General features: G+C 40.5%; 1 protein-coding gene across 1 annotated transcript; it reads left to right on the top strand.

The window, feature by feature from the left end:
- Positions 1-293: 293 nt before the first annotated feature.
- Positions 294-19,107, top strand: AQP1 (aquaporin 1 (Colton blood group)). The gene is made up of 4 exons (XM_063324313.1): positions 294-790; positions 15,121-15,285; positions 15,647-15,727; positions 17,232-19,107. Exons 1-4 carry the CDS (start codon positions 401-403, stop codon positions 17,409-17,411), a joined length of 816 nt encoding a protein of 271 aa, XP_063180383.1. The 5' UTR covers positions 294-400; the 3' UTR covers positions 17,412-19,107.
- Positions 19,108-19,500: the final 393 nt, after the last annotated feature.

Genomic DNA, 19,500 nt, shown 5'->3' with positions numbered 1-19,500 from the left:
AATGATGATATAGGAGTTAAAGAAGTGAGGGTAAAATTCCTGAGGCACTCATAAAGACTTTTCCAAGGATTTTGAAAAGCCTCTTAAAACCGGCAGCGGAGATCGAACGCTGTTAAGGGAGGGGAAAAAAAAAAAAAAAAAAAAAAGAGGAAGAAAAAACTTTGGCAGGCATACAGTATCTTACATCAATCTAGCAGTCAGCATCTATGTAGATGTTCTTTCCTCCTTTTGTGCAACACCCCTTCCCTCCTACAGACCACCCAAAGCCCTATAAATAATCCAAGGACAGTATTTTTTCTCCAGATTTCTCTTCAGACCTCAAAGGAAAAATATCAGGCAAAGGAAGGGAGAGAGGGAGAAGGGAAAGTGAGGAGGGGAGAGAGAGAGAGAGAGAGGAAAGATGGCTAGTGAATTCAAAAAGAAAATATTCTGGAGGGCAGTGGTGGCTGAGTTCCTTGCCATGAGCCTTTTTATTTTTATCAGCATTGGCTCGGCTCTGGGTTTTAGCTTCCCAGTGGTAGGCAACAAAACGTCAACAAGGTCTCAGGACAACGTGAAGGTTTCGCTGGCTTTTGGGTTATCCATCGCTACCATGGCACAAAGCGTGGGCCACATCAGCGGTGCACACCTGAACCCAGCTGTGACCCTGGGCCTCCTGCTGAGCTGCCAGATCAGCATCTTCAAGGCGCTCATGTACATCATTGCCCAGTGCCTGGGGGCAGTGGTGGCCACAGCTATTCTGTCGGGAGTCACCTCCTCTCTCCCGAACAACCTCCTGGGGCTCAACTCGGTAAGTAGAAACTTTTAATTCCTTCTTCATTTTGTTTTTTCAAGTAGAAACACAACACCTGTAATCTATTAATGATGTGCATGTGCGGGGTGGGGGGGATGATGGTGGTGGTGATGGCAACCTCAGGCAGCCAATTGCTTATTCTAGTAGGGGACACAGTCCTGACTGATGCCAGGATGGATCTGTGCCACACGGATGGTCCTTCGCCCCCATTCCCGTTTCAGAGCTTTAGGACATTATGGTTGTGATCAGTTTTGCTTATGTCCATTTTTGTACATCCAAGTGGCTGAAAGGTGTTTTTTGACACCAATTTAACACTGAAATCACTGGCAATTGCATAATCGAGCCCCTTGTGTGGTTCTGAAGGTCTCAGGTAACATGCTGATTAATGTGCATATACCAAAGTTATTGTCGCTTCTGTGGATGTGGTTCTTTTTCAATACCTAATTAATGGTTTGTGTAACCTGATGATGACTGCAATGAAAACCTACGGGAACAGTGAGAGAGATGTGTATCACCAAAGGGGTGAGCATCACCTGTTGCATTAAGCAGAGTGCTCAGATCCTGTCTGGCAGAATACCAGCTGTAATTTCTGTGTTTCTCCTTTTGCTGTGCAAAAATGGGAAAACCCCTGAATTCTCCGATGTAGACTGGAGAAAGAGGTGAGGCACCTACATTCAGCAGGGGTGCAGGTTTCACCCCTCTCTCAACCGGGTGTTTACAGCTATTTACTGTCACGCTGCATAAAAACTGCCTGGCCACAACTCCTCCTCCTCAAAATGTTGCCATTTTACTGTTGTCGTTCTACCATAGATGGAGAAAAAAAAGATAGATGCACTTTTAAACTTGAAATCATCCCACTGTCAGAGGCAGTGCTACAGCCACCGCAGTACCCAGAGCACTATAAATGGAAATTGCCTTCTAGTCACTTGTTTCACCTGATTCTGCTAAGAACTAATATTTCACATCTTTTCTATGCCCCCCCTTTCTTGCAGGATATTCCTAATTGCAGTTCGAAACTTGAGCTAATTTGAAAACTTATGCCCGTTTGAAGTCACAGGGATATTTGGGACATAAATCTGCAAATACAACATCTCTTCAGAAATCATTCAGGCAAAAGGGGAAGAAAAGTTAAAAAAAAATAAATTAACAATTAAAATAATATATTTTTGCATGTTGTGGCATTACAGTTAATTCAGAAAATGAGGCAGTTTTTGAAAACATAATAAAACCTGATATTAAGAAGGTGATTCCTGAGCAGCTCAGTATCATCCGTCCCTGAGTTACTCTGGGTTGGCTGCTCACCTCTCTTGAGCCTGGTGCCCACAGGTATTCCATTGTGCAACTGTTTCGGAAATTTTGTTGGGTTAATCCAAAACAATTTGGGGAAGAAGAGCGAAACATTTTATTAACTCCAGAAGGCTCTGTCTGTGTGTGATACGTGATCTTTTCCTCTGAAACCGCTGGCTCAACCGCGTGGGACAGGGTATCCGCCCAAGTGGTTTCCTCGAGAGGTCCAACTGCCGTTAAACACGGGAGGTCTGGTTTCAGTAGCACTCGCGTTTGGTCTTCCCTTTCTGCTTGCCACAGAATGCTGACAGCTGGCTCCTTCCTCTATGCAAAAGCCCTGAAGCTGGCCATTTGTAAAGGGGGAGTAGATGGAAACCCCAAACTCTTCTTGCTCCTCAGTCAGTAACCCTCCAGGCTACAAAGATTTAATTCAGAGCTGTGCACGAGGACATATCAGAGAAGAGAAGAGCTTGTGGGGACAGATGGAAAGATCAGGAAAGATCAGGGCAGTCACTGATTTTAGTAAGCTTAGGAGACTACTTCATGAATCTCAAAAATTCATGTTAGGGTGTAAGCCTTGTTCCCCCCCTGAGAAACACCCCTGGACTACAATCAAATATGTTGTTTTCAAGGCCATAAAATACACTGTAGGCAAAATCAGGTAGTGTAAGTACCCATCATACCAACTTTACAAATCTGGCAACAGTTTCTGTGTGTGAATTAATGGATAAAATAGTTCCTAAAAGCCCCGGTCTCAGTGCTTGTCATTGTCAAATACCCAGAATTTTGATTTTTTAATTTTTTCTTTCACATCCAGTTATAAGTGTTCTGGCTGGCTAGAGGAGCAGTGCGGAGACCTCCCTGGGGACGGGGAGGGCAGCAGCTGTTCTCTTCTCTTGCAAGAAAGAAGGAAAGGGGAAAGCAAATCCATTCATTTCCCACTGACAAGATTGGACTGTCTGGGGAAGGGAGGGCTGAGGGGGGAGCTGGGTCAGAGCCCAGCGCAGGGGAGCAAGGCAGAACGTCTGTCCTTGTGCGGAGCCGATGACAACGGGGCATATCCCGAAACCACAACCCAGCACCAAGAGCATGCTGCCTCCTTCAGCAAATAGATGATAAGGAGAAACCACAGAGGTTTGCTTTTATGTCATGCTTTTCAACCTGAGGACAAGGAGGGGAGGGACAGGGACGGCATCCCTGCCAGCTGCTTTGTCTTCCTGCCCTTCCTGTGGAAAACGAGGTGTAGGTTCACTATTGAGAAAAAGAATAGAGAGAAAGGGAGTGCTATTTGTTTGACAAGGTTGGGAAGAGGGCTTAAACTTATATGACTGTGTCCTCTGTTCTGACCCTGCTGTGCTCTTGGAGGGGTGCTTTTTACCGGAAAAATGTGGTGGGAGCAGTTTAATGGAGTCAGTGACTACCCAGTGTCCCCAATGTGTATTGGGTGGGACTGTATGCCTTAACTTAGATTTATCCTGCCCAGCTGTAGGTCTTGCACTCAGGGGCCAAGTCAGGAACCCATTTCCACAGTCTTCTCTCTAGTTCACAGAGAAAGAGAGACAAAGAGAGGTATTTCAGCCTTTAGATCTGTTGAGTTGTCCTCCAGAGACATCCAGCTCTTCTTTGGCATGATGAGGCTTCAGGCTTGGGAGATTCTGTTAAATGTCCAAAATGAAGTGGGATGAATCTGTGCCTTTCTCATTGCCCAAAAGGAAAAAGGGGAAACCAAGCAAACGAAGCACAAAAAACAGCCATGGAAGGTGCAAGACTGAAGAGAAGGAAGGGAGAATGAAAAAGCAGGATGCTCCTTTCACATGTTCAAAATTATGGTCTGTTTTAGACAAGCAAAACAGTCACATATGAAGAGTTTGATCCAAACTTTACTGAAGTCAATGGAAATATTTTTAGTTACTTTGGCTGGTCCCAAATAAGACATTCTGGACAATATTCAGAGGGGTATTTAGATTACTGAAGCCTTTTAAGACACTTAACTTCCCATATATTTTAGTAGTGGTGTGAGTGCCAAAGTAAAAACCTCGAGAATTGGAAAAGCCGAAAGAGGAGTATTCAGTGTGTTGGTTGTTCTAAAAAAATAAATATTTTTCCTTACATCATCTTGTATCCTTTTTTGGCAATTGGATTACTACATGTTACAAATTTCCATTAGGTATAACTGTAAGAACAGAGAATACCTAATCCAAAATGCACTCATCTGCCAGCATAGCTGGCTATTGTCTAGTGAGGACAGATCTGGAGTTTGGATAATGGAAGAAACTATTCATCATGGGCAGTTAACTACCAACAAAGAGCTCAAGCAGAAAAGGCGTGTGAGAGGGGACTTCTGTACTGTAATGTAACACAATATTTATGGTTCAGCAACTTGCGAACTTTTATCAAGCTTTTAAAAACATGCTGAGAAAATTAATTTAGCTCAGTTTTTGTCTTTGATTTTTTTGTTGGTTTGTTTTTGCTTTTGTTTTGTTGTTGTTTTTTTTTTTTTGAAAATAAGAAGTTTGTGAAAAATGCAGACATGGCTTTACAATTTCATAATTTTGGTGTTTTGGCATACTGACTAGAGTGCCAGGAAATGTGCCACCTAGGTCTTGGGGCTACAATTTGGAAACTATTTGAAAACTCTGCCTTGAAGTTTATGATGGAAGGTATTATTTTTAAAGCTATAAGTGGATCAAAATTTGTAGGCAATGAAAACAGACCTGAAGGTAGCTGCTCAGGGTAGATAAAGAGAAAAGAAAAACAACGAAGAATAACAAATAGAAGGACTTGGTTTTAAAAAACAGTCAGTGGACTGATAAATGTTGTTTGTGCAACTGAAGAACTTTCTGAAAAAGCCAGAAGGCATCTGAGGTCAGTGGATTCAGAGGTCTGGAGCATTTTCGTAAAACAGGTGAATGGTCATATATGTACCTCTCCTGGATTGTGGAAAGTCACTTGTCGCTGGAACAGCCTTTGGATTTCCTGTGCAATTGGCTGTGTCTCTGCCACTGCAGCTCAGCAGAGTGTCCCCAGAGTTGGATCAGCTGTGGCAGAAGAATCGGTGCACTTAAGGGTGCAATGCCCTCTGGTGATAAACATACAGTGGGCAACTCCAAATCCTTTCTCAAAGACAGGGAGAAAGGATCCCTTTGCTGTCCTTGATTCTTCATACCAGGACAGTATCTGCTACTTTGAGAGACTTTCCACCTTCACCAAAGTCATACTATAGAATGAGTCCCCTTTCCATAAGGCATCCCACTTACCTCAATTGTGGTCCAGCAGCAGCAGAGCAGCTTTGAACCCCTGTGCTGGAGATGGCTTTTTTCCTCTGCTGTCTCTGCGTCCCCCCAGCTCCAGCCTTATTCTGCTACTTGGGAAAGCTGAAGGCTGCACAATCTCTTGTTTCCAGGAGACTGGCGCACAGAATGAGGCACATTCTGCAGATGTATCATCTTATCTCTAGGACATCAATGCTGGTGATTTATCTCCCAATAAATTTCCAAGACACAGAGACCTCTAGTGCGAATACAAAATTGCCCCTGCACTGAGAGTTCCCTTTCATAAAATTGAGACTTGCCACACTTCTTAATGATGTGTGTGGGTCAGCACTGATATTTTTATCCTAGTATTCCTCACTGAATCTTTCCCATCCTTTAGAAAGTTGTCTCAGAGGGTATCACGGACAGGAATCACCAGACTTTCCACATTTGGTCCAAACCAGTGCACCAGTGGTGGCCCTCTGACCATGGGGAGCAGGACTTGCATGGTTGGCCTTGATGACTCAGTGTTTACCTTGTGATTTCCCTCTATTTCTGCCCGCGCCCTATGAGTCTGTTGTCCTCCAACCTCAAATTAAATAAAGTTGGGTTGAGTTGGAAGAACTTCCAAAATAAACTGAGAGCTTGACAGTGTGAGTGGACAATTGAGTAAATGATGCTGCTTTTCCTCTGAGTCAGTATGGAAAATTGCAGTTCCAGAGGTGCCGCTGGATGGACGAGACATGCAGCTGAGTTCCTGACCTCTAACGCTTATTAAAAATCCTTGGGTGCCTTTTCTCAATGCAGATCATATACTGCGCCTTTCTCGGATTTCAACACAGTGAGCTTCATTCTCCTTGTCCTGCCCTCTGCCCTCCCTGTTCTCCATCCAATGCAGGCTTCCCCTGCCAATTTTGCCTGTGCTGGGACATCTGCGTACTTAAGCCCTTGAGCTTCTACAAGGGACCAGAAGTCACTGTATTTTTAAAGTGAGCAAAATGGTTCCTGTACATGAGATTAGTCTGGGATTTGTATTTCTTAACAAAGAACGCCACAACAATAGCTCATTATTCAATTTCAGTTTTGCAGCAGCAGTCTTTTATGGTATGCCAGCATTGTATTGAATCGCACCAGGCCAGGGAGGTGGAACACAGGAAAGGCACCTGCTCAAAACTGGCCATAATCTTGGCCGCTTTCTAGTGTGTTCACACAGTGACAGCAGAAACATCTGGGCTGAGACGTAAACCTGATAGTTATCACCCATCCTCCAGAACATTTGGGGATAACAGGACTTATAGCTCTAATCCTTATCTCAGGTCTCAGAAGTTATTTCTTATTTCCATTTCTATGAGGATTTGCTTAGTGCTTCTATAATGATATAGCCATATCCTGAGCTTTTGGCAGCGAGCACACAGGGATGCAGCAGCATGGCCATTTCTGACACAAGGGAAGGCCCTCAGTGACTATCCACCTGCACGCCAGTCTTTTGGTGCTAGAACAGAGTCGTTCAAGTGGGTTTTATACCATGAACTGCATCCATATCCAGAGGATCCAAGGATGACTGGTGCATTGCCTGAAAACTGCTCCACAAGCCCCAGGTTAAAGGTCCTCCTTAAACAGAAATGATAGAAATTGATAAAAGGGGTGCACAGAGGGTTTTAAAATAACAAGTTGCAATAGACCTACAAAACATTATTAATTTGGTAGATTGGCGAATGTTGTAGTTCAAATGGAGTCGTGCTGGGATTTTTTTGAGAACAAATTTTTTTCTGTGTTTAACCAGCTGTCAAACTAAGTAGGATTGAGTATGAAATATAAGGAAATTCATTTTGCCACCACCCTTCCTGAATGGTGAATAAACAGTTAAAATTGTTTTTCTTTCCTTAGTGTTCTATGTATTAGGTCGTATGTATTTGGATATTTCGTACATATGTGTATACACATCTCCACACATGCTCACATACCAGAGACAGATAGATCAATGAGAATAGCATTTCTTTAATCAGAGAATCCTTTAAGAGAAGCATTTTTAAAGCAAGGATGCTAAACCACATCACAAATACTAAAAGAAGAAAAAATAACCCTTGAAAAATTTCCTGTTTGTCTGTAGAGGAAATTGCCTGTTTTCTTTAGAGCAGTAGTACATTTTTTCTTATTCGTCCATTCTCTAGCTTAATTGAGAGAATTCAATAACAGAGAGATCTTTATCTGGTATCACAATTGAAAACGTCAAAGAAATCTTCATTCTTAGAAAAAACTCCATTCCAGAGTGAGGGAAGCCAGTATAAACTATTGTGCTTGTGCTCAACTTCATAGATAGCAAACTATCTCTATGTTACGTGTCTGCATTTCTCACTTTCTGTAATTCCCTGTTTTTAAACTGTTTTGTCTTGAATACAAATAAGCAGAGGTACAGACACCCTTTTCATTGTGGGCTGATGTGACACCTGGCACAATGAGACATCGTGGTCTGTGTCCGTGCTCCTCAGTACTTCCAGATTAGCATTAATAACAATGTCATGGAGCAAGTGAATGCCTCCTGGAAGTTTTTCTGGCCTGTCTGGGAGCAGCATGCGGCCCTGTACATTAATTAACGTGCAACTTAATGGGAAAGTACTGCTCTTTCTGGCATCCAGAGGCAAAGATAGCACTGGTGTTTAACTGCTGCAACTCCATTGAAGTCAGCGAGGTCTGAGACTAAGACACAACATTAACCTGTTAAATCAAATATACAGGGCCTGAACAGGCATCCTGAAGGAAACTCTATAAACAGCAGGGGGTCAAAAATGTGTCCTGAAATCTCTGCAAGGGGTTCCTCTTCCGGCATTTGCGGACCAGAAAGGAGTAAAGGAATCCTCCGTGTACTTTCCCGGTAGACCCCTGTGCATCCCCTCTCTAGGAACCACTTAGAGTCAAGCTTTTCAGGGTCTTGACAGCAATTCTGTGCCAAGTGAAGTCAATGAACGCTTTCAAAGCAGAACTGTGGCCCATATTTCCTTACACATATACACACAACTTCTCCTGAAGTTAATGATGACTGTATTTGGACTGAGGAGTGAAGTAAGGTTTGGCCCCTTTTCCTTCCTTTGATAAGACGTCTTGCTTGATGAACAAGGTGGAGAAATGAAGGAGCTGGAATTGTTCCCCTAATTCCTGAAATCCATTGCATGTATTCAGAGCTGGTTTTTAGCTCCATGGAAATGCCAAATCTTCAATGCTCTGCACAACACCCACTGTATGAACTGCCTCAGACTTGGAAAGTTTGAAAAATTCATAGGTTTACAGGAGTATTTGTCTAGAAGTATAAAACAAATATCACTTTGGTACAATTGCCAACAACCATACTGTGAGGTTTCTGCAAATTCAGCTAGTTATTCCAGTAACAACACAGAAAGGAAGATTTTATTAGGCTCAAAATTCAGATATGCACAAAATTCCCCATTGAAAGACCATCTCCTTCTGGGCTGACAATAGAGGAGATCATAAATAGCTCCCTGGTACAAATGAGTGCTTCAAAAGTGTTGCTGAAAATGAACTATTTACTTAGGTTTTGCTGGGTAAAAAAAAGAAAAAACAGCGTACCATTCCTCTTCCTCTGAATAGAAGTTGTTTATTTCTCAGCAGCAAGATTTAAAAAAAAAAAATGTTTCCCCAAAGCAACTTTCCCGGGGCACATCAAAAATTAAAAGTGTAAATGAGACAAACGGTCTATCTCTAATTAGCTGTGCTAAATAGGAGTCCTATAGAGCAATTGATTTTTACTGTCTGTCACTGACTTCACATGTAAACTTTATGTGCTGTGGTTTAATATAAATGAAACCATCACTTTTCTCTTTATGGCGTACCAGGCTGCTGCAACACAAAGCCCTGGCTAGTTTCTCCTCAGCCTGAAGACAGGGCGGGAGGAGGGAGGTTACTCTTGTTCCTGGAGGGTGTCTGCTGTCCAAAGAATGGAAAATATGATTTGTGCTTTGGGAGTTGAATGAGTCCCCTTTAGAGCTCTTAAGGCTGTATTTATAGGAAGGATAATCTAGCGAAGGACAATATGTTTTGTCCCTAAGTTCTGCTGAATGCTTCTATTGTTGATTTAGGATACGATCCAAAGCTAATCCTTTGCCTCATAAGCAGCTTCTTCTGAGTGCTCGTGTTGTAAAATTTTAAGCGAAACTCTTTAATCTTTGCCTGACTCTGCTTACTAAAGAAATGAGACTTTTATACCCTCTGAATCCCGAACACTGAAGTAATGGGTACAGAAACATCCATTTCAGAGGGGTACTGTTAAATAGCAAGGAGAGAAGAGAATAACTGTAGTTAAATAGCTGGGGATAAAGTCTCTGAATAAATTTTGTCTGTGAGTTAAAGGAAATTTTATAGCTATGGAGATCTGGGACAGACTTCCAGCAGAAGATAGGCATGTTATCAAGATGGAAGTTAACAAGTTATTTTCATGACAGATTTGGAAGTGAAAGAATGAAAAAAAGTCAGACAAAATGAGAGGCCAGATAGTGGAAGATGGTTTTGAGGGAAGTGGGGAGATTAATTTCTGAGATTAAATTTGAAGATCATTGCATTAAAGAAATTTTCACAGCTAAGCACTTAAATGATAGCTAGTTGGTATAAAGCAGCATAATTAATATTTCCAGTGTGGGGATGAAGAGGAGAGCATGAAACATTTAAAATAATGTGGAGAGTTTTCCCTATTAAGAAAAATAAGGAAAGTCAAAGAAGGGAAAATTTAAGCTACAGAAAGAAAATGCAGAAAGACAGCAAGAATTTGCTTGAGTAAAATGCTAGAAGTCTTCTTTTAAGAAAAAAGTCTGCCATGGCAGAGATAAGATAAAAATTTGGAATGCTGAAAACAGCAGGCCTGGTGCAAGTCGTTAGCTGTTTATTTGAATTGAACAGATGAGGAAAGAGGTCTGTCTGATATAAAGATATTATTTATTGCAGCACATCTCCTTAAAATGCTAGATTTTCTGTGGACAGGAGAATATAGTTCTTCCCCCAACATGAATATTAAAAACACTTTCATAAAATGAAATACATTTGTAGTCATTCCACAACATGCTGCTTATTATATACCAGCTGTGCTATTGCTGGGGTTCTGCAAAGGCTGCTTTACCTAGGGGATGCCTGGGATATGCAAAGGGGAGAAGTCTCAGCCATCAGTGATGCTATCTGTGCCATAAATTGCTGTGGCTTAACTTTCCTCTCTCGAAAAAAAACATCAGGCAGCATGGTTTACAGTGAAGTGTTTCATAAGAATGGAGAAAATTGAAATATAGACTCGTACATTTCCAGAGGCCTATCATTTTTCAGGAACAATGAGAAATTAATCCCTGTTATATGAAAGTAAACTGGGCCCTAGAAGATACAATCCATGGCTAAAGGTTTGTTGGATTAGATGGAGCCTAACACCACGTGATGAAACCTCCTTGCATAACAAACTCTTATCCATATAACGGGAAACAGGTTTGAACTTGATATACTTTTACTCCTAATGAGAAAAATATGAAGCCACTAGAGAAGTACACAGTTGGGTTTACCTTGGGCCAGTTTAATTTCCTGTCCCCATTTCTCTTCTGAAGGCAGACAACTAATAAATATCCTGCTCTAAAAAAAAAAAAACAACAAGAAAACCAACAAACAAAACAACAAAAAAAGCCAAAAACCAAAAGGAAAGAAAACATGCCATTAATTTGCCCACATTATTACTTGAAGCTGTGGAAGTCAGTCAGCTAAACATGGCCATTAAGGGTGCTTCTGAGAAAAAAGCTTCTGTGGTTCCTGTCTCCTGTCTGAAGTTGTGGAGAAATGGAAGCAATATGACTGCTACCCGCTACCTAAGACCAAAAAAACCAACTGTGGCTCCAGCATCTGCACGTCACCAGCTGTTTCTAGACTTTAATTGAGCCAAGCCACAGCAGCATTAAGGCAATTCTGTCCCAGACCTTCCCACAGGAAGAACCTTTCGAAAGAACCAATGTGTCTTATATGATAATTCTGGTTGGAAGGGACCTCAGGAGGCCTCTAACCCAACCTTTTGCTCAACCTTTTGCCCAAGTGCTTCTTTAGCTTCCAAACTGTTGCAGCGTTCTGAATGAGATGCGATTTCTGTAAATCTACTCAATTCCAGTGGATTTTCCTTCCATAAACTTGTTCAGATTCACAGTAAACTCAGGTAAAAGTATTAATGGTGGGACTCAGCTCATGGAAAGATACCTCACTTGGGGTGTCTAAATGTAGGCTTCTGCTTGTCGTCTGGGTGCTATTACAGTCAAGGGAGAATTACTCAGTGCTAGCTAATGCAGACAAGAGTGATTCAGCTAATCAGATATATGTGTCTACGTATAACTCTCCGCTCTTGCCAATGATGTAACCCATTTCTTGGGTATGTTTCTGGTGCTTCTGTCAAAACAGTGACTTAGATACGAAGTTTAGTGGAACAATTCACGTGAATAAAAAAGATTTGTATTGACTCCGGTGCTATGGGAAACTGTATTGGAGATGAGTGTGGGCAGACTGTTTCATTTTAATCCCTTAGAGAATATTTGGCTCCTTAAAGCACTGAAATCACTCTTCAAGCCTCACAAGCCTGAGGCATGAAAAGGTCAGAGAGTTGCTGTGCTCTTCCCTGGCCTCTGACATTTTTCCTGTTTCCTTAGTGAGCATCACCTAAAATGCAGAGCATGTGAGAGTTACTGGACTGAGATGAAAAGAGGTCAGAGATTTCCCCACAGATACATCAAGTGCAAATGCAGTGTCAGCCCACATAACCTGCCCACACATCTTGTTGTGACCGCTGGTATACAGCCTACCAACGCAGGGGAGAAAGTTACTGCAGTGTGGGTACAGGTCACTGGAGAAGGACCCCTTCATCCCTACGCTACAGTAGAAGTGACTGTGTCTTATGTTTCAAGGCATTATTCTATCTATTTAAGAACCAGAGATATTGTCACCTTATATTCTGGATATTCTCAGTAATAGAATGCTAGATGTTAAGGCCAGCATTTGATTTTTGCCTTTGTGTATATTGACAGGCTCAATATACACTACCTCAGGTAGTGAGGTCTGAGCAAAGTACAGTGCTACTTGCCACTAGATTTGGATTAAGCTTTAAACAGCCCCGACCTTGCCAGAGGCTCAAGCTTCTGGAGTCAGGTACTCTGCAAAAATTCAACCTTTCTTTAAAAAAACTGAATAAAGTCTGGAAAACTCAATGCAAGTGTAACCAGCTCATGTTGGTTATGCCTACCTGGTTCTGGCAAGAGCTTAAACCAGCGTATTCACAAGGTGCAAAATGTTTTATATTGCATTGATAGCCGTGAAACTCCTGCAAATCAACTATGACCAAGGACTATATAAACACACACACATATATCATAGAATATATGGAAGGGACTCACAAGGAGATATATATACATATATATGTGTACATTTTAACTTGACACTAGGAAATGTACCTTCCTACTATCCATGTTATGCTTTCGCTGGATGTGTTTAGGGTGGTGAAGACTCACGCCGTTCCATGTGCTGCTGTATTCTGGAGGGTCCAGGTTGCTGCCATAGTGACGCTATAGCTCTGAAAAGTAGGCAAATAACAAACGTCTGTGATACTACACTTACATACTGCAGATACACAAACCACAGCAAAGCAGAACATCCAAGGTTTGCCTCGGTTTGCCTCATTTTGGAACATGGCCCAGAGTCCTTGCTCTCACAGTGGAATCTTATGGCCCTGGCAGGCCACGTAAAATTACATGCTAGAGGAAAGCAAAAGGTTTCCTATGACATTTCCAGGTTTTCTTTGATTCCACACAGCCCATCAATAAGTGTTGATTAGCAGGGAGAATGACCTCAAGTCACGTCAGCTGTAGGATGTGTTTTCCTGGAGGGAAAGGAAGAATATGATTTCCGCCTCTTAAAGATAAGAATTATCACAGGTTTTAAAGGCATACTTTTTTCTCTTATTGTCTTTTTTCTTTTGTAGAAGCCCTTCAAACGAAGGGAGAGACTAATGGTAGGTCAGTGTTTAATCGCTTGAAATGCCAAGGCCTTTTCAAATACTAACATCAGTGCGTCAGCCCTCATATCTAGATTCTCTGGGGTGTAACAGTTGCATTATGATAGAAGAGAATTTAATTTCTTACCCACTTTTGGGCATCTGCATACTACTCGTTTATTTGCCAATACACTTGCCTTTTAATTTTGATCATTTGGCCTTCCAAATGTGGGATAGCATTTTCCAGAGAGTATACAGTCCAGATTCTTAAAGTGATACTATTACTTTTTATATCAATGAGATGCATTTGAAGCCTAATTTGTTGAGAGCCACAAATCCTACTGCCTCTGCTGCCAAAAAAAGGTGATTATTTTTAAAAGGGAATATCAAAAGTAATATAATATTAATTTAGTGATATATTAGGCACTTAGTATGAATTTCTGGATCATATAATTTTCACTGCCGGCAAATCTGTGTGTGTGTGTGTATGTATATGTGTGTGTGTGTGTGTGTCAGACTTGTATTTCTCACATCTAAGTCCTATTAATGCTGAAGGTTTCATTAAACAATTTTCATTACCACTGTATGGATGCCGAAGGAACCAAAATGCCCACCATTTCAACTGGAATTCCATTCTATCTGTGGATAAATCGCTTCTAACTCAAGAGATATCAGTCCTGCATATTGAAGAACAAGATAGAAAAATATATTATTACTAATGCTCCAGATTGGTAGGTCTTAGAAACCAACATATTTTCACTGTTTTTAATGTAGCTAATAGGATTTTATGCTGACTGAAGACTCAGCCATTTTTTTTTCAGTGCATAGGAAATTGATGGTTGTGTTGCTTTATTACAGAGAAGAAACACGAAAAGTGAATAGCAAAGGTGGAAAGTGAAAGAGTTCAGCTAAACATCTTTAAGTTTTAAAGTTATTGAAATATTACTTTGGGGGAAATTAGGGCGTAAAACCACAAAAACAGATTTAAAGCATGATTTCTCGCATTTTCATTGTTCTGGACAGGTCACAATAACATTTATTTATGTTGTTGTCATTTATGACCTAGTAATTTTTAATGCAGAGGCTATGACAGATGCGATAACCTACTACTGATAGCAGTATTCTTGAACATAAGTTTTGCAGAGTTTGCTTCCTACTCTGAGTCACTCACATTCTCAGTTTCTCTGGCCTGTGTCCAAGCTCAAGTTTCATCCTATCCGAGCATTGTGGTTGCTTAACACCGAGCTATTCAGCTCAGCTGCAGGCTTGTCTTGTCTTAACTAAGATACCACTGAATATAGCAGTTAGAAGCAGAATTCAAAACTTGTTATAATATTGAATGCTCTAGATCCACAAGCTTCTAAGAGTACTCCTGAAATATGACAGCATTTCTATTGTATAATGTTCATTTATGCATATTACTGTGGTTTTGCTGTGTTCTACAGCATTTACATTAATACGAAACTCTCCTGATTTCATGATTAATAATACAGTTAGAATATCTATATCTGATGGTGTGAGTTTTTCTAGAGAACCTGCTTACCTTCACTAGGAAATTGAAACACTTCCCCCATCAGCCCTTTAAGGTTCCTGAATTTTGGACGGTTTTTTCCTGACTCACAAAGAAATTGGGTGGGATTCCTATCAAGCAAAAGCAACCTGAGGAGAGAAATAACTGTGCTGGTCTGTGTTTTGCTATTGAGAAACCAGATCCTGTGAAACTTTGTAGTGTTAGTTGAAGTCAGGTAGGAATATCAAGTGACATTTTCCTTCTTGTCTCCATGCAGCTTTCAGAGGGAATCAACCCAGGCCAAGGACTAGGTATTGAAATCATTGCTACCTTCCAGCTGGTGTTATGTGTCCTCGCCACCACAGACCGGAGAAGGAATGATGTCTCGGGATCAGCACCTTTGGCCATCGGTCTCTCTGTTGCCTTGGGACATCTTCTCGCTGTAAGTTTTACTTCTCACACTTGATATCTACAATACCCCACTCTACTATGGGACAGTGAAGGCAGGAAGATGATAGGCAGATGATAGTTTATTCCTTCTCCTTCAACATGCATGGCCCTTTCCTTGGGCCATGTGGTTGTGACGTAAGTGATGAGGTTGCACATCTGGGAGGAGTTGCTGCAGTAGTTTCCTGTTGGGACAGGAGAGGCACATGGCAAACAGTCTTTCCCCCGGTTGGTGGGATGCATGAAGCTCTTGTGAGCATCTGAAATATCTTGCAAGCTGTCGCATGCCCTCCTGTGTAATGAAAAAGCCACACGTGCATCAATACCTCACCACTGGTTCTCTTTCCACCTCCTAGATTGATTACACTGGTTGTGGAATTAACCCAGCCAGATCTTTTGGCTCAGCGTTGATCGCCAACAACTTTGAAAATCACTGGGTAAGTTGAATAAATTTGTTTAGCTTACAGGAGGCTCTGCATATACATAATCTACAAGATCAGAAACATTTAAGCACATATCACTAGCACCAAGTCAGTCAGTTGCCAGTTCTACTTAATTTAACAAAGCATAATCTCCTTTTGCTCCTGATCAGCCTCAGGAGATCACAAAGTCCTCAAGCTGAGTGTGTATGTTCAAAGTAATACAGAAGATCTTCTTTGGTTATTGTCCTTTATGTTTATTTATTTCAAATATTTAAAAAGTTAAAGCCTCATTGCACAGAATCCGGTATTGAGTAATTATTGTTTAAACTGAGTTTGTAAAGTGCTACTGTTTAATCTGGTAAAATCTAATTTAGGAAGGTTCTTGAGATGGTTTATAAACTGAAATGGATCATCCAATATTTGGAAGCTAATAAAATGTTCATCTTCTTAAAGTTAAATGTCTGCTTATGTGCTTTCATGGATAAGTGCTCTGGAAGCACCATCAATTTTAGATTATTCCCTGTGGTTAAATGTGGTCAAAATGAGGAACTTCATGAAAATTTACTTATTTCACTAAAGCTTAACAAAGAAGGCTAATATAAAAGCCCTAAATGAGCATGCGTTCTTGAATATTTAAAACATAGCTTGTTCCAACTCTCCTACTCATGATTTTGGCAGCCAGTTGCATAAACATTTGTGGAAATTTAGTGATAGTACAATGGATTGTGAAAATTTTAGATATAGATTCCAACTTAAAGAGTAAAACCAAAAGGGAGGACACTGGGGAAATTTTGCCATTATCTCTCACTTAAACACTTCTATTGGGGTACTAAGCTAGTAGATAGTATTTTCAGAATTTCATAGAAAAATTACTTTCCTTTGCACAGATAGAAGGAAATAGAGGTAATTCATATTAAACCACTGCTATTGCTGAATAAAAGAAAACGTGTTTTCAGACTCAGGAACTCTTTGGCCATGCAAATCCCTCAAAATCATCTGTTATTTCAAATAAAATCAACCTGCCTGCTAATATACTTTTATTACTTCTCCCTCAAAACTTTACTTGCCTTCAGTGATTAGACCGGTACAATTACAGCAATATCATAAACTAAATATCAGCTAATAGCAAATTAAGCTCCTAATAAGGTCCTCGATAAGTATTTCTAACTCACTGAAAGTTACTGGGAGAATGGAATCTAATGCCCTTGTTAACTTTTAGAAATTGTGCCCCCCTGCCAAATCTATCTGGAATTACAAAGATGTTTTACCAGTAGATACCTAATGTTAAAGATCAGGACTTGACAACATAGTCACAGTTATTAATGTCTTGGTCTATTGCCAGTTTATGATAAGAAAATCCTGGTTTCTTGACATGCAGTTAAGTAAATATTTAGGTGATAGACTGTAATTTTAATGTTTCCACTGTAAATTTTGTGGTGAAAATCCTCAGGGGACATTTTCAGAATAGCTTCAGAAGCAGTTATACCTAATGTATTAACTGGGCTTCTGACTGTTTCAGATCTTCTGGGTTGGCCCAATCATTGGAGGAGCAAGTGCTGCCCTGATTTACGACTTCATCCTGGCTCCCAGAAGCAGTGACTTGACTGACCGCGTGAAGGTGTGGACCAGCGGCCAAGTAGAAGAGTATGATCTGGAAGGAGATGATATGAACTCCCGTGTTGAAATGAAGCCAAAATAAAGAAGGACAAGGGAAAGAAAAGCACATTGGTTTCCGAAGATTTTATCAGTGTTATAGACTCTTTGTAAACCAGCAGGCAGTACTTTGTTGTTTTTTTTTAATTCAGTATGGTTTTCCATTTTTACCCACAAACTTAACAGCATTTTTCTATCTGGGGTTCAGGCCAAGAAGGCCTTCAGGCCAAGAAGTCATTAGACACTTTTGCGTGAGCGAAATAAATTGGGCTGAAATTTAACCCCTCCCTCCCCACTACCAAATTTTTTGGTGTATTTAGTGTGGGTGGTTCTCCCAGCACATCACTCAGTAATGATAAGTAGTTCAAATGACCAGTCTGTTTGCTGAAAGAATAGATACCGAAGACAGAGAACCATCTGTACCAATAATGAGGGTCTTAACCGGAAAAAGTATTTATACAAATATGCAAGGCTGGTATCTAATGCCAATAGAGCATGTGAAAAACTATCTCAAATCATTGCCCAAAAGCATCTTTTGGAAGGAAAGGCCACTGAAAATTACTTGTTATGTAGAATTAACCATAGTTTTCTAAATGATTGATAATCTCTGAGAAAGAGGGCCAGAAAAGTTAAGCAGGCCAAGAATCTCCAGAGTCCCGGCATTCATTTAGATTTTCTGGTGTTTCATTCTCCCTGAACCTACAGCCAGCTCATTGTGAGGGGAGAGAATATATGACAAAAAAAAAAAGTATAGATACATTAACTCCTGGGAATTAATAACTAGAAGTCAAACTGAAGAGTAGTAGTAACAATGGCAACAAGAAGCCCATGGTGCCAATGTGTAAACAGGATCTGATTTTTCCTATAACTACTCTGCTTTTGTTCATCTTACATAATTTAACTGTGTGTTTTAAAGCAAACCAGGAAAAAAAAAAGCCCCTTTCTTCCTGACCCCATTGTAATAGCCAGTGCTGTGACATTCAGGGACAACGAATAGATATACACACAGCGTATTTTCTAATGAGGGACAAATACATACCTGTGTGTAAGTCCATTTTGGGGGTCGTTGCTTTGTTTTTATATATATATATATATATATAAATGTTTATATATATGTTTTATACAGAAAGCCTAGTATACTGTTTTGTAAGAAAATAAGAGCATAAGAAAAGTGGAAAGAATTGCAGCAGTGCTTAGCAAAATAAATGACACTGGAAACGTAAAGAAAATTAACACTCTAAACGATGTGGAAGACTATTTTCTGTTTTCGTTTTTGTGTGTGCTACTTATGATTTCCTGAGTAACCCAAAGCATTAGCTGGTCTTACCTACTAACTATAGAGTATAGTTAAAGCAGATACATGCTGACATACTTGCTCTGCACTAAACAGTTTTACATCAGAAATGAGGCCCAGAGGAACCTACATACAAAGCTGCACACTTTACCGTTCAGACAAACACCCCAGAGGTAATATGATGGATGTATCCTGTTAGAGAGACAGTGTGGACATGGGAATTGAGAGAGGGTTGACGTGGGAATCCATATAGGTTGGATCATTTCATCAAGTTGAGCAGATGTAAAAAAAAAAAAGAAAATCACCAGCAAACTAAAACAGAATACATTTTATCTTTCTTGTCTACATTTGGTGTGCTATCCCATGTATTGTCTATGTACATACAGCATGATTGGATTTTGAGGTGGTTTAAAAATAAACAAGTTCAGTTGTGCTAACACACACAAAATGTTCGTGATTCTTGATTCTTAATTTGCTTTGCAACACAATGCACTTTCATTTGCTACACCATTCTTTGGGTGCCAACCTGTAAGACTGAGACAATTTCTGCTTTTCCACTCATGACTGCTCTTTTGATTTCATTTCAGCCTTTGGGGAAACGAAGCTTCTGTCTTTGTCTGGCACACAAAGCAGGCCCTCATCTGGAAGTAAACTCTATCCAAATTATACTTAGAAATGAAGCAGGATACCAGGACCCTATGCCCACTTTCCGGAATCTTTTTTTCAACTTTATTTACTGGTATCCTAGTGCATCCATTGACACAAAATTAACTCTTTTTTGCCTTGTAGAATCTATGAGCCACAACAGTTGCAGCAGTCACCCACAGTAAACAGTTTGTTT

Source organism: Chroicocephalus ridibundus, chromosome 2 (genome assembly GCF_963924245.1).
Source record: "Chroicocephalus ridibundus chromosome 2, bChrRid1.1, whole genome shotgun sequence".
Classification (NCBI taxonomy): domain Eukaryota; kingdom Metazoa; phylum Chordata; class Aves; order Charadriiformes; family Laridae; genus Chroicocephalus; species Chroicocephalus ridibundus.
Note: the sequence above shows the minus strand (reverse complement) of the source record. Positions and strands in the feature narration are given on the sequence as shown.